General features: G+C 46.5%; 1 protein-coding gene across 1 annotated transcript; it reads left to right on the plus strand.

The window, feature by feature from the left end:
* The first annotated feature begins 2,822 nt into the window (after window positions 1-2,822).
* Window positions 2,823-13,922, plus strand: LOC126525861 (noggin-2-like). The gene is made up of 3 exons (XM_050173828.3): window positions 2,823-3,090; window positions 6,626-6,897; window positions 9,786-13,922. Exons 1-3 carry the CDS (start codon window positions 2,975-2,977, stop codon window positions 10,208-10,210), a joined length of 813 nt encoding a protein of 270 aa, XP_050029785.2. The 5' UTR covers window positions 2,823-2,974; the 3' UTR covers window positions 10,211-13,922.
* Window positions 13,923-14,168: the final 246 nt, after the last annotated feature.

Raw genomic sequence — 14,168 nt, forward strand, 5'->3', positions numbered from 1 at the left:
CCATAACTGCACAACTGTGCTCTAAAAACTGGTACCACGATGCGTAAACTGTCTATTTGGGCGTCCAAAAAGTGCGCAAATTTTACATTTTCACCCCCTGTTGCGTCATATTGTTTCTAAAATTGCAATATCACATTCTCGCTATTGTAGAATGTTTTCACTGTGAATTCAGTCTATTCCACTTGTGTGCTAAATATTTACTAAAATTATGCCTTCAAATTTTAACAGATCCCCATGACAATTTTTTCTCGTGACCTACTAGAAAAGTTTTGCAAAAATTACGATCATGCTTTCTGACAACGAGCATTAATTACTTCAACTAAACTTCTAAAATAACCTTCAAATAAACTTTTATTACCCAAGCAGAGATGTTAAAACAGCAGAAATTTCGAGGCACTTGCGATCGAAATATTTCAAGGAAAACTGGCTTTGAAGATCAAATCAAATGTCTAACATTTCTCTCATTTCTAAATAAGGTAAAAAAAAAATGTTGTTCGGAGGCTCTATCGTTAACCAAAGCTTACTTATGTCCTGCTGTGCAGATTAATGTACGGATATAAGAATATTCGAAATTTCGTATGCTGCCACGAGCGCCTTGTCTAATTTTTGTTTTATTTCGCCCGCGACCTCATTTTACCAAATTATCTATCTTATCGCGTTATCGCTCGCCGCGACGCGCACTCGCTGATTTCAAAAACTCGCGAACGCCGTCGTCGATTGGACAACCGAGATATGCGTTGTCTAATCAGGTAGCACGCGTTCGACGCGAATAGTTTCGAACGCTATCGAATCTAACGCGCTGTAGCCCCAGCCAAATGAGCTGCAACGTGTGATGACGCGTATGTGACGTCACCAGCGTGATGAGATTCGAGGACCGTGATCACCGCTATCATTCTCACTGGAATGAGGTTTCTTTTTTCTTTTTTTCTGGGCACAAGTTCGTCCAATAAGTATAGTTAGGTTCTTGAAAAAAAATCATTATTTCGCCATAAGCGGGAAGCAATGAATGCGATAGCCTCATGTTAGAATATTACACGAAGTGTAAGGCTCGTAGCTGTAGTGGCAGTATGAATTGAAGTAAACGTAAGCTCACTAAGTAAAAACGAGCTATTGGGCTAGGGGTCCCTGTTTGAACACTGCCACCTCCCAATTTCATTTATGTTATTAATTAAAGCCAACGTCTTTCTTAGCAACTTTAGTACTACTTTTCCGTGTCGGGTATGTTTCGAAACTTTTTCGTGGGCCGATCTCGCAGCTAGCGCACAGCCGCGCCAAAAAAGTTGCACCATTTTCAAGTTTGAGCTCTTTTATAGTTTCGCACTTTTAATATATAAGGCTGAGAGGATTTAAGTTAAAAGGCATGCGCTGTCGGTGTTTTGTTTCACGACATTTGTTTGTGGTCCGCCACTCTCGAAATGCTGAGGAATAGTTTTGTTAAGAATGTGAGATATGGTAAGATCAACTTTAGCGATAGAACAGTGTGGCAATATAACCAGTTTATGCCGGGTGTCATACAACGTGGCATGGCATATTACATACATATGCCTAAATATATACGCGTACTCATGGCGACGGCAAAAATTCGCTCGGAGTGTCCACATATTTGCTATCGCAATAAGAAAGAAAGATTGCAGCCAACCCGAAAGTCATACAAAGCTATGAAACCCCGACACAGGTTTCTCAGAAAGAAGTTTTCTTCGCCCTGTTCAGGGGATCGAACCCCAGGCCACAACGCCCTTTCGGGACGGTCATTTTACCAAGATGACAAAGGGTCGTATCCAGAAAGCTTTTCGTTCGTAAGTTCTTCTTTTCCTTTCTTTTGCCATATTGCTTGGCCGCGTTCGCTAATTATATGTCCGGTGTCCGTATTGGCCGGAATTCGATCTTAAGAACAGTAGCTTCTTGCGAGTACGGTCCGAAGGCGCTGACAGATCAAGGAGCGAGGCCGAAGTAATCGATAACTGGAAGCACAGGGACGCCGAGCACATGGGTCTGTGTTTCGCAAGAAGCTATCCCGCTAGAATTGTTCGTAGGAGGGATTCACGGTCCATCCTGATGCCGGACATATTATTAACGAAGGAGGCTGACCTACGACAAAAAAAAAAAGAGAGAAAGAAAAAAGAAGAAAAGCACAAAGCACTTACGAACGAAACGATTTATGGATTCGGCCCCAGTACCGCGGAAATGGCCCAACAAGGAAAAGTTCGAGTGAGAGCTTAATCAAAGAGAAAAATTGTTTGATTATTTATTACTGATATTACTTATTCATTCTATTTTGCAGTGTTCCTGTTTTATCATCGTCGCTACGCCACGGCAATATTTGTTTCATGCTGTTGCTTCGAATCAAATTTTAATTCGAGAGTTCGATAATCGACTTCATTGAGCGTTCGGTTGCAGTTGAATATGTTGTTATTACTGCGATTGCTGGAGCCTGCCGACCATTAAAAAACAAACCTGTGTATAATATCCACCAGCCGCTTCGAGCGCTATTTGTGGGTAAATCGGGAACTGTGATCGTCCTTAAAAGCTTGCTAGTTTAACAAATTGCTCAGCCGAAGGGACTTTCAAATTTCCATCGGTACGCATACTGAAGGAGACAAAAGACGAATTTTACTGGGGCACAGCGGTAAGAAGCTCGCAAGTTCGTCTGTCTATTCGTCTACCTGCCTCTGATCCTCTAAGTTTGTCCATTTTATTTCCTTGCGATACAAGCATCCAGCTTCTGTGGCGTCTGCGAATAATTCTATGCGCCTCGTTTGATTCCGAGCCGGTAACGCAAATCGCGAATCGAGCAATCGGCCGGGCCCGGTAATAGCGTTAGTTTTGAGTGAATGTGCTACTTCATTTCGGCGAAACGCCTTTTGCAGATCCCTGGAAGTTCGTTCACGCGTACCGCGTTCTGTCATCGGCAAAGCGTGACGTCACACGTGACCACGTGACTGTTGATTACGTCACAGGTGGTGTGCGCGGGACCATGCGGAGACGCCAGCCGGCGGGTCCGGTAGCGCTCGCCCTCCTCGTGCTCCTGCTCCTCGCGATGACGTCACGGACCGCGCAGGCCCGCACCGGAGCGCCACCAAGAACCTCAAGGTGCGTCCGCATACTAACCAACAATGCATGACAACAATGCAACTCCAATCCATGACGTCACGCTACCTGGCCTTTTCCATTGACAAGGCTTGCGTGATGAAAGCGGTGACGTCGATATCACTGTTGCCTACTCGGGAGCATCCCCGTTAGATTAAATTGCAGTCGGGCCAGCTAACAATAGGGCATGGATCGGAGTGAAAAGGCCTTGTGCTATCTAGGTGGTGTTGACTAACCCCCGTATTCGGAAATGCATCTTAACTTGAAGCCGATGCTTGACTTTATTTAAATGACGCCTGTCGTGAACGCACCAAAAGAAACGCAATGAGCGTCTTGGGCGCGTTCGCACCAGGCGTCATTTATATAATGTCAAGCATGAGCTTCAAGTTGAGGTGCATTTCTGAATACGGCGGTAAGACCTTCATGGACACTATGTGTGGTCTGTGTCGGTGCGCGAACACTGGAGTGCAGACAGAGTACTGAACCAAAACTTTTCTTACGGTTCAGCAAAAAAAAAAAAAAAAAGGCTCATTTCTGGTTCAAGTAAAACTGAAACAATACAGCTTTACGCTCGGTTGCATTACCTAAAGATAATTACAGGAAAATAGCCTAAATTTATCTTGTGCGAAATATTTATTTATTTGTTTATTTATTTATTTGAGTACCCTAAGGGCCCGTTAGGGCATTACATAGGGGAGACGGGACGAAAAAGGTCAATCGTACGTGCAATGTGTACAATGCAAATAATATAGGAAGACATTAAGAACAATAAAAGAAAATGATCTAAACGTCGAACAGAAACAAACAAAATAGAAAAGAAGAAAAGAAAGAAAGAAAAGAGGAACGGAGTTTATACAATATTTGGTAGCGTGAATAAAGCATAAGAACTTAAAACGCGATGGAGATGACCAGTACCCATCAGAACACGAGTTTAAAGATACAATCGAATGATGATTTAGTTTAACAACCTACATAAATACACATCACACGAAATGGAATTAATGTTACACAACGCCAAGCACATGAAAACGCTGTAAGTAAATATTCAAGCATACGTGGGTTCGGACAGGTCGATACGCTCTAAAAAGGTTAGCAGTGCTGCGTGAAATGATGACGATTCCGTAAGCGAGACAATGTTTGAAGCTAGCGAGTTCCACTCGGCAATGGATAAAACTAGAGGCGAATTTTGGTAAGCGTTAGTCCTGGCAAGTATGGGTTTTGCTTTATGAACATGGTCTGCGCGGGTAGAGATGTGGGTAGCGGGAAGAATATGGGCTGGAGCGAAGGCAATGTTGCTATGGTAAAGACTATGGAAGAAGGACAACGGTGATACTTTCCTGCGCATGTCAAAAGAAGGGAGATTGAGTGATTTCTTTAAGGCGGACACATTTTGATATTGAGAGTATGAAGATAAGATGAACCGCACAGCTTTATTTTGGACTGATTCGAGTAGATTCGTGAGATTAGAGTGATGGGGGTGGCCAAATTACGGACGCGTATTCTAAAGAAAGCCTGGCCCGATAGGAGAACTGTGCGCGCGAAGTCTGGTATCTGTGTTCGCAACGTGTAAGCACCGTTTCAGGTAACCATGGTTTTTGCATGCTTTTGTGGTACTGTATTCACTGTGAGCATTCCAGCTTGAATTTCAGGTACACAGAACACCCAAGCACTTGACTGAAGATACTGAGTCAACAGTAACACCGCGTACTGTATACTGGTCAGAGGTAAACCGAGTAATCGAAGCAAATTTTACGTGTTTAGTTTTGGATACGCTAATTTCCATCTGCCAAGTGTGACACCAGTCAGTTAGTTTTGTTAAATCAGACTGCAGCATGGTGGTCATGAGATTCACGAAAATCTTACAAAAGGAAAAAAAAACGATATACGATATAGTTCTGAACTTTTGTGTATGTAGATCGTGTACAGACTTTATACAGCAAAAATAAGAAGTTTGCGAAGTCGAAGAAAAAGAATAAAAAACAAATAAAAAGCCGTAAGACCAAGGCTGTATGTACAGTCCGCAGATATTTTTTTCACGGGACATCATGGACGCAGCTAATAACCAAACATTGCGACCATGATGACGTCAGTGCGCCATATGATCACATGTGAATTGTTCTGCGTTTTGACGGTGCGCATATTGTCAGTGGGCATGCACCATTAGCTGTAAGACAGTTACCTCGTGTTCGCTTGAATCACTATCGGATATGGCGTATAGATCTGGTGCTCTTTTCACGATGCGCTAAGTGGGGTTCCGGAGCATACGAATGAACCTGTTAATTAGCCACCGTTGAAAGCGTTCCCTCGGTGTCTAGATGAGTTATTGAAAACTCGCTGGAGTGAAAACTGGAGAGTCAAGGGTACCAGACCTGTCCCCTTGACGCAGGAGCTCAACGATATCTATAGCGACGTATCAGGATCTTGTAAGCATGTAAATTCTAATTATCTTTTCATACATTAAGAGCCGCGAGATGCAACGGGTTGGTTATCGCAAAATTTCAGAAGAAAATAAAATGAAATGTTGGCGCTCCTACCCGGAATTGTTGACACCAAGACCTCTGTTGACAAGGTCTCTGTTGTGACAAAACCCCTGTTGCGCAATTACCAGTCGAGACTAAAGAAGTATATACATATGTATTGACATATGCAATTCTATCAGCCATTTTTATTGCGTTATACGAAGGTCCAAACCCTCTGAACTACTGTAAAAAATACTGGCGAGCGTCACAACACACTGAATGACGTATTACTATGCCTCTTATACTTTGAACGAATTTCCGTTTCGGCACTCGGTAACTGGATGCGACGTGAATGACGTCAGTGCTAGCGTGTTGCCTTCTGTTTCTGTAATCGCTGCTGCTACTGCCCCACGTCAGCGGAACCTGCAGAAGAAACGTGCAGCACGCCTGTTAATTTTTTTACGAGCGACGTCGACGTACCTAGCCTTATCGCTACAGTTAGAAGCATATGCCGACTAGAGCTGTCTATAGGTGGTACGAATTCATTTCTCTAAATCAGCCCCAACAAACAAGGACACGGAGAAAGACACACACACAAAAACACGCGACGACAATAAGAGCTCCGAGTAAAAACTGGTAGGTCATTCAGGAAACACTCATTATATGCGCACAAAAGGCTTGTGATTTGCGCACGCGCCAAGTCGAATCCCAGCATCGCATCCCGCACACCCATCAGCCGTATTGCTGAAGTGTCATTTCACTGTCCAGTAGCGTTAAGGCAGCTATAGATAACGCAGAATGGTGACGTATGTGGAAGCCAAGCTTCCATTTGTGACGCCACAGGGACATGCTGGCGTTGGAGTTACGGCGCGAAATTCAGGAAGTGGAACTTTGACCTTCGGGTTTTTTTCTAATGATCAATGTATTGCCGCGAAATCTACGCACTTAAGAGTTTTGAATGAATACTTCATTAGGCTTATATGAAATATTGTTTCTCTTTAGTGACCCTCTGAAGGCTATTCACAACTCCACACGCACGGACTCTTCCGCATCGAAAACGGTGTCATTGTCTCTCGCAGGCCCTCCAGGGGTCGCCAGAGTCATCAGATGGCCCAGCTACAGCAGCGCCAGGGCGATCGTCAGGGTCAGGACGTCAAGCCGCCGCTACTGCTGCGCCCTCTGCCCTCGGACGACCTTCCGGTCATCGACCTGGTCGAGCCCGTCGGACACCTGTACGACCCTGGACCCGAAGACCTGGACCCGGCCAACCTTCAGAGGATCCTGGCGGGGCACTTCGACCCAAAGTTCATGGCCGTGCAAAGGCCGAAGGAAAGCTACCTCCACCCCAATGGTAAAACAACAGATCTGTAAAGCTTCCAGTGCGACCCCAAGCGGGACTGCAGGCTGAGCCAATGCAAGCCCAATATGGGTTCAACGTGACTATGCATAGAATTCGCTAGGGGGTCACTTTCAGAGATTGGAAGCATGTACACGGGGTTACACATTGGACATATGCTAGATCCATACGAGTCTAATATTGTACCAACATTGGTCCAGCTTCTTCTGTTGCTAGAGAAGGATCTTTGAGGAAGCTCAAAAGGTCTAGTATAGGTTTCTGGCGACGAGAAATTCAGCAGTGAATTTGATGGGTAGCACGGGTTTTTTAAGAGACACGCTCTTAATCTGGGCCTTCCTATTTCATTATAACTTCAGGTATGCTCCAATTTGGCTGTCTCCCAACTTATATGAATAAAATTCATTGATGAATAATGAAAAAAAAAAGGCAAATTTTCTTACATTTGGAAGCAGCTTTATTGGTTTTGGCCATTATGCTTAAATACTGCTGAAGATTGGGATACTTAGAAAGAATATGCTCCCACATTTACGAGTTTGTAACTCTTCGATAAAACAGTCACCGAATTCGCGTAAACATTGTCTATTGGGACATCTAAAACGCCGAGAGTTAATGCGCTATAAGTTGGCACAGATCCTCTGTGAACCTAACTTTGGCAGAATCCACGTAAACAAAGTAACTATTTCACGTAAATTGACAACTAATCCATAACCCTTTTCAGCTTTGTGCGCTCCAAAACGTCCACTTTTACAAATTTTAATCGTTTATGGTGCTGGTTGACACGTAGTGGTAAACTTGATGCCTAATTCTATATCACTCTTCCTCGTTTCGTCTGTTTCTGCAAAAATGTCAAACAGAAAGTTCTGTTTGCAAGTTTCTGTAAATTAACATTTTGTTCTTTTAAACGCAACAGATATAGAAACTGGTTCATTGGGTTGTCTGGTGACAGTATTTCTGTGCCTTGCGTGGGTATTTGAATGTCGAAGTCAGGAGTTGGGCCCTCGAGGTAAAAATTTCTCTTTGCTTTGAGATCGCACTGCGTAACACGTTTTATGACGCGACACCCATCGTCACATCCAATGCAGTGGTTCATGGTAAATGACCGTAGCACGAGAGTTCGACCACACTCATGCTGTTCGACTAACTGAAGAAAGGAGGACTGTTCGGCTAGTTGGTCCGACATGTTGACTGGACAACTGAGCACGCCTAAATTACACAACGACACATGGAACAGACGAGGACAAGCGCTTCTCCTCGTCTGTTCCATGCCTCCTTGTGCAATTTATTCACGCTTAATTTTCCAGTCAGCATGCCAGAACTCACAAACACGCAGCCTGCAAAGGCCTAGCCTGTGGCCCGCCAGGTCCTTTTAATGGTTCAGTCGCCTTCCTGCTTTCAAGATTCCAAATCCTACCTCAATGACCTCTCTCTTCTCTGAAACGCCAAAGCACGGCACAGGCTGTAAGTCACGTGGCACTGGCCACAGTGTAGTGAAATCTGCGCACGCCCGTCTGCAATAATGTATACATGCTTCACAGAACATGCCGATGAAATCTCTAGGGCTCGTGTAGATTCTAGGCTATGTGCTCGTGCAATCTGATTATACACGCCTCTATCGCTATCAAATGGACGACAATTTTCATGAAGTTCTGAATAGAGCAAGCGCATGATAAAAAAGAAAAGGTCGCAGTTTGGCCCGAAAGGTGAAACATGGATTGCGATAGCAAATTATTAGACAGCTATACGAAGTCAACATAGTAGTTTTATCGGCGGCCGTGTACCCTTGTAACATTCGCTCACTAACTGAATTAGAAAGCATGGTGTCACACGCGCGCACGAAAAAAAAATCATGAAACCATCTCACTCGATGACCGCGGAGGCTCGCTGTCAAAACGCTGGTGCGAGGAAGCGCGGCAGCAGCTGCGCGCGAATTGACCTTCGTACTGCCTCTCGCTGCAGCGCGAACTAAGCGGCACGAACACAGCGCACACGAAGCTATCAGAACTCGGCGCATTCTGTCCCAATCGCAGATCGCTTTCAAGACAGGGTGCACACGTCCGCGCCGTACGCAGCCGCCGCCGGAGTAGACCCTTGTGCACGCGAGATCGAGCCACCATCGCCGGCTTACTCTCGCACGCTTTCACTCGCACATACAGCATACGGCGCGCAGTCACGACGTTATCGCACTTATACTTTATACACAACCTCACGACGATGGCGACGGCGGAAACGCGTCTGGGTTGTCCATATAGTTGTTATCGCAATAATTCGATAAAAGCTGTTAGCCAACAGGTTAAACAATGCACACATTGCACCAAAGTGAAAAACAGAACACTTAATTTCTGCTCGAGCAACGAATCCTCATAATATGTAAACCAGAATGAGCTTCAGTTTGATTTGCTTTAAACGAAAATATGTGGCTCCCTTCCCTATCACCGTATACCGTGCACAGTCACTATTAAAAGTTTACGGACCGCAAGACCTGAGAAAATGCTGAATATTGACGCAGCTTTGGCATGCACGCAACTTTTTATTCGGACATATCGCGTGTTCTTACTACACGCGAAAATAGTATAGTGTTGTACTGTTTTCTGGGCTGCGTGCACAAATTGCTCTGAAATTCAACTGTCGCGCAGAACCTGTGTTTGATATACCAACTGTATTTCGACCGCTGCGCATGTCACCCGGCCTGTATCTCTGTCCGAAACTCTCTGACATTGGGGCCGTATTCACAAAGCTTTTTCTTAAGTGCTGTTTGCCATGGGGTGGCCACATTCGCTAATAACACGTCCGACATAGCGGACTGGCTGGCTTTCACTCCTACGAACAATTCTAGTGTGATAACCTTTCCTTCAATACAAGTCACCGTATTGTCCGTAATGCAGGAAGCCTCAAGCCGGGCTTCCGGCTCAGGAAGGGTCGCCTGGTGCCCGCCAGGCCGATGCCCCGAGAGCTGCAGAAGATCCGGCTCAAGAACATCGAGCTCCCCGGCGGGCTCCGGGTCCGGCTGGACATGGGCCGGAGGCTGAGGCGCAAGATGCGCCAGCTACTCTGGACTTACACCTACTGCCCGCTGGTGTACCGGTGGAAGGACCTGGGCCTGCGCTTCTGGCCCCGATGGATACGCGAGGGCCGCTGCTACAAGAGCCGGCGGTCGTGCTCGTTCCCGCCGGGAATGTCCTGCCGAGAGAAGAGCTCGGCGGACAAGACGGTGCTCCGCTGGCACTGCCGGGACTGGACGCAGAGGCGCCAGTGCCGGTGGATACTGGCCACAATCTCTGTGCTCGTCGAGTGCTCCTGCTCGTGCTGAGAGCCGAAGCGCTGGCGTGCCTCCTCCTCGGGTCACGTGAACGTTTGAGACGGTGCGAAAGTTCCGTGCTAAGTACCGCTGCTGGAAACCCTGCTACGAACTTTTGTTTTCTCTGTCTAGCAGGGTTCTGACGGAAATGTTGTCAGGAAGCGAGGCGGCAGAGTGATTCGGTGTGCGTGTGCAGACTTCGAAAGTGCCCGTGAACATCTGCAAACGACGTGACTCAGGTGCCCAGAACAATTGAAAACCACGTGATCTTGCGCACTTCGGAGGTGCTCGCTGCTCGAGGTGGTGAACTAGAAAACGCGTGATCCAGGTTCATCGGACACATGAAAGTCGCGTGATCTCGCGTGCTTCGAAGGCGTCCGCTGCTCGAGGTGGTGAACATGTGGGAACCACGAGACTGAGATGTACATAACACCTGAGAACCACGAGATCTAGCGTTGCACGCAAAGCACACGTGAACTTACCTCAACACTAGTGTCGGTTAACCACGGATGGCAAGCGCATGGCCATGCACTTAAGCTCCGAGTAAACGAGAGACCAAGAGCGATGCGTGCGTGTGAATCCTCAAATGTGCCCGCTGCTCGAGGTGGTGAACGTATGAGAACTACATGATATGTCGTCGCGCCGAAAGGACACGTGTACTTACCTTAACACTATTGCCGGTCAACCACAGATGTGTAATGCAGGACCTTGTGCTTTCCTTAAGTGCCAAGACAGCAATGGTAAACTCTGAAAGTTTTCGCATGTGAGAGCGGTTCGGTTGGACTTTGAGTGGACAGAGCCGAAGCATCCTCGACAGAATGATGTCGCATAGCAGCCAAGGGGTCTTCAGCACTCTTCGACGCTTGAAAAAACAGGACTGTGTGCGTCGACTCGGGCATACCTTTTACAACAGCAGAGATATTTGCGTTCCATTTACACGACGTGCCCACGTTGTCGAAAATGTCGCGACTTGGTTGTACTTTGTGTACGATCGTATATGTGTCGCTCAAGGTGGTGTCGTGACCAGCTGTATCACCCGGAAGCGTACCGCAACAACCTGATTCTCATGGTGAGCAAAATGAGATCGGACGTGTTCCCTCAGAGTGGTCTCCCAACATTAGTCGACGTTAGGCAATGGTCTCTCCCCGGACATCGTGAAGTGCGTTGAACACCCCGCGTACATCATCACTTGCGCCTTGGAAGGCTGCAACTATGAAGGAATAACTTGAGCAAGGCTGACGACCCACCCATGTATTTTTTTGTCTCGCTTTGTGACTGTGACTTGTAGCCCACTGCTTGCATGGAAGTTTCAGTCCCTAACTGAAGGGCATAAGTGCTGTCCGACTTGAACACTACAACCCTACTGTCGCGCCGTTTTTGGACCTGATGTGATGATCTAATGTTGACCTGATGTGTGTATAACAAGTGGCCTGTGACATTGCTTGAGGCGGTTTGAGAATCGTGTCATCCTTATAAACCTGGGTCAATGGTCGGATAACGACACTTCTGCAAATTTTGTCGGAAGTAGTTTTATAAGAGTGTTCCGTTACAAAAACGATCTGTGCCTCTGACGGCACTGGGCGCTTCTTCCTTGTCGTCCTCTCTGAAATGTCGAAAGGCCCTGAGGGATACATTAATAATCCAGGTTACAGCCTGCTGTGTCAAGCGGCTATAGTACTTAGGCGTGTCGTACGTAGGTGGAGACACGTATACGCTACTGTACGCGATTGCTAGAAGCTGGTCTTGTGGCAAGCTCGCATAACGCAGCGCACCGGCTGGCTTCTTTCACGTTGCTTAACGCGAAGCACCGTGGCCCTGATCTCTCGACGTGCTCGTCAATAAGGATACGTGTCAGCGTGTCGTTCTGTGCGCGCAACCGAAGACCTTCGTGTTTACCTTTTGAAATCAGTGCACAGCTTACTGACACACATATAGTCAGTGTCCCTCATATAGGTACTATGGCACTGGTGTTGAAGAGAGTGGGCTTGAAAGAACATGTGTACTGGTAGTGAGAACACGTGGTTTGCGAGGTGAATTGCACAACTGCCCTTCAGAAAAACAACTAGACAAATGCAACGCAATCGAGTTATCAAACATTCGGGCTTAGGGACCTCGAAAAAATGTAGGCAAAGCATTAATCAGTTCTGGCTGTGCAGCATGCTGCCTCTGAAGACGCTGGCATCCGGACTCTGTGCGAAAGTTCGAGCGTATAGGAGACGATTGTAGGGCGCATTGTGGTTCAGTATTTAAGCAAGATATTAGGCATAGGAAACAAATCCAGATCGTTGAGACATTGCAGTGCTTCAAGAAGCCGTGTCGCCTTCATATTTCAACCCTCACGCGAATTACGGCTTAAAGTGTGAGCGCGAGACAATGCCTTGCTTGAGGACCCACGCGGTCAATCGCGTCAGTTTTTGCGTAAGCCTGCGGGCGGCTGCTGTAAAATGCCTTGCCGTACGTTGCTGCGTCGAACGAAGACATACACACTTTGCGATATTTTGCCCTTGTTGGCCAGTTTCAGCGGATGAAGTCGCAGATCCGAGAGGTTAGAGTCGCACAGCAGTTTCGGTATGCAGGAACAAACAGTGCGATATCCCGCTGCTGTTGGTGCAACCTCCCTTTCCAGTTCATAAACTTGAGTAATTTTAGGTATGAAACTTAAGTCTTTACCGGACGAGACCACCACCTCGACGGTAGCGGCTGCCTCACTAGTTCCTGATTACTGAAACGTGCTAATTCTCAAAGGCTTGTAGCCCTTCATTTCATCAACAGCGAGCCTTTAATCTTGGCCTTAGCTATATTACTTACGAGCCCCTATCACCTCGTCAGAAGCTGCTCGTCACGGCAGCATACCATACTTTAATCTACCACGCATGTTTTTTTTTTTTTTTTTTTAACAGATGAAGTGCTTAAAACAAACTGACTGAGTTACACTCAGCTCGCACGTGCTTAGTCCTACCACCAAGTAAGTGCGAATAAAAGCATGCTCTTGTTACCATAAGGCAGCATCTGGCCGTGGGTCGTACGTTTTTGTTCTCAGGTTTCCTATGAGATTTAGATATATATATACATAGACAGTGTCCAACAACACGTTAGTCTTGCCAGCTACGCAAGCGAACTGCTCACGATGTTCTGCGCCGCAACCTCTCTGCTTGAATGTCGTACAGTATGCAAGGAACTGTACATAAAGTTTCAGACCACGAGATTAGCTTCTTCGGACGTGCTACCACGCAATGACCTCAGTGCAATTTCTCACTACCTCTACTTAAAGTTCGTATCTTCACGTATTTTACGGGGCGTGCGCGGGATAAGTTCCCCAGTTATCGTGGCTATATTCATTCTCGACCTGTTTCCCTAGTTCCTTGTCAACCTCACGTGTGCCATCCCTGAACCTGGCAGGTTACCCTGCTTATAGCGATGCCATATATTACATATTGTTCTCCATGTTATTTATGAGCGTAAATGCTAGTTCATAACCTGACTGCGCTGTGGCGGTTTGGAATTTCCCTGTCTTGGCAATCGAGGGCACGGTGGAAGCCGAAAATCGCACGCGCACGGGCCAAGGGTCACGTGAGTGTGGTAGGTTTGCGCTGCCCGCCTTGCCGACTGTTGTGCCATTTGTGCTGTGACAGTTGTTCGTGCGTGCATGCGAAAGAAAAACGTTTCAAGTGTGCATCATTGTTGATTTTAGTGGCACCAAATAAAGTCTTCAAGAAGTAAGCAAGCTGCGAAATTTCTCGCGTTATCCTTGTAGACATGAATCTATAGCCTATATATTGTCTACGACCCTCTCGTAGACTACTCTGCGTTCTTTCAAACTTGTCGTTTCGGCTATGAAGCGTATATTCAGCAAGCTCACTTTGCTTCGTCTATCGTGGCTCGCCGACCTCTGAAATAGCTGTTTTCAGAATGGCTGCAGGCACATATCAAAAAAATATCCAAGGTCATACACGAGTGGGCAGGCTGTCTA

This window comes from Dermacentor andersoni, chromosome 8 (assembly GCF_023375885.2).
Source record: "Dermacentor andersoni chromosome 8, qqDerAnde1_hic_scaffold, whole genome shotgun sequence".
Taxonomy (NCBI): Eukaryota; Metazoa; Arthropoda; class Arachnida; order Ixodida; family Ixodidae; genus Dermacentor; species Dermacentor andersoni.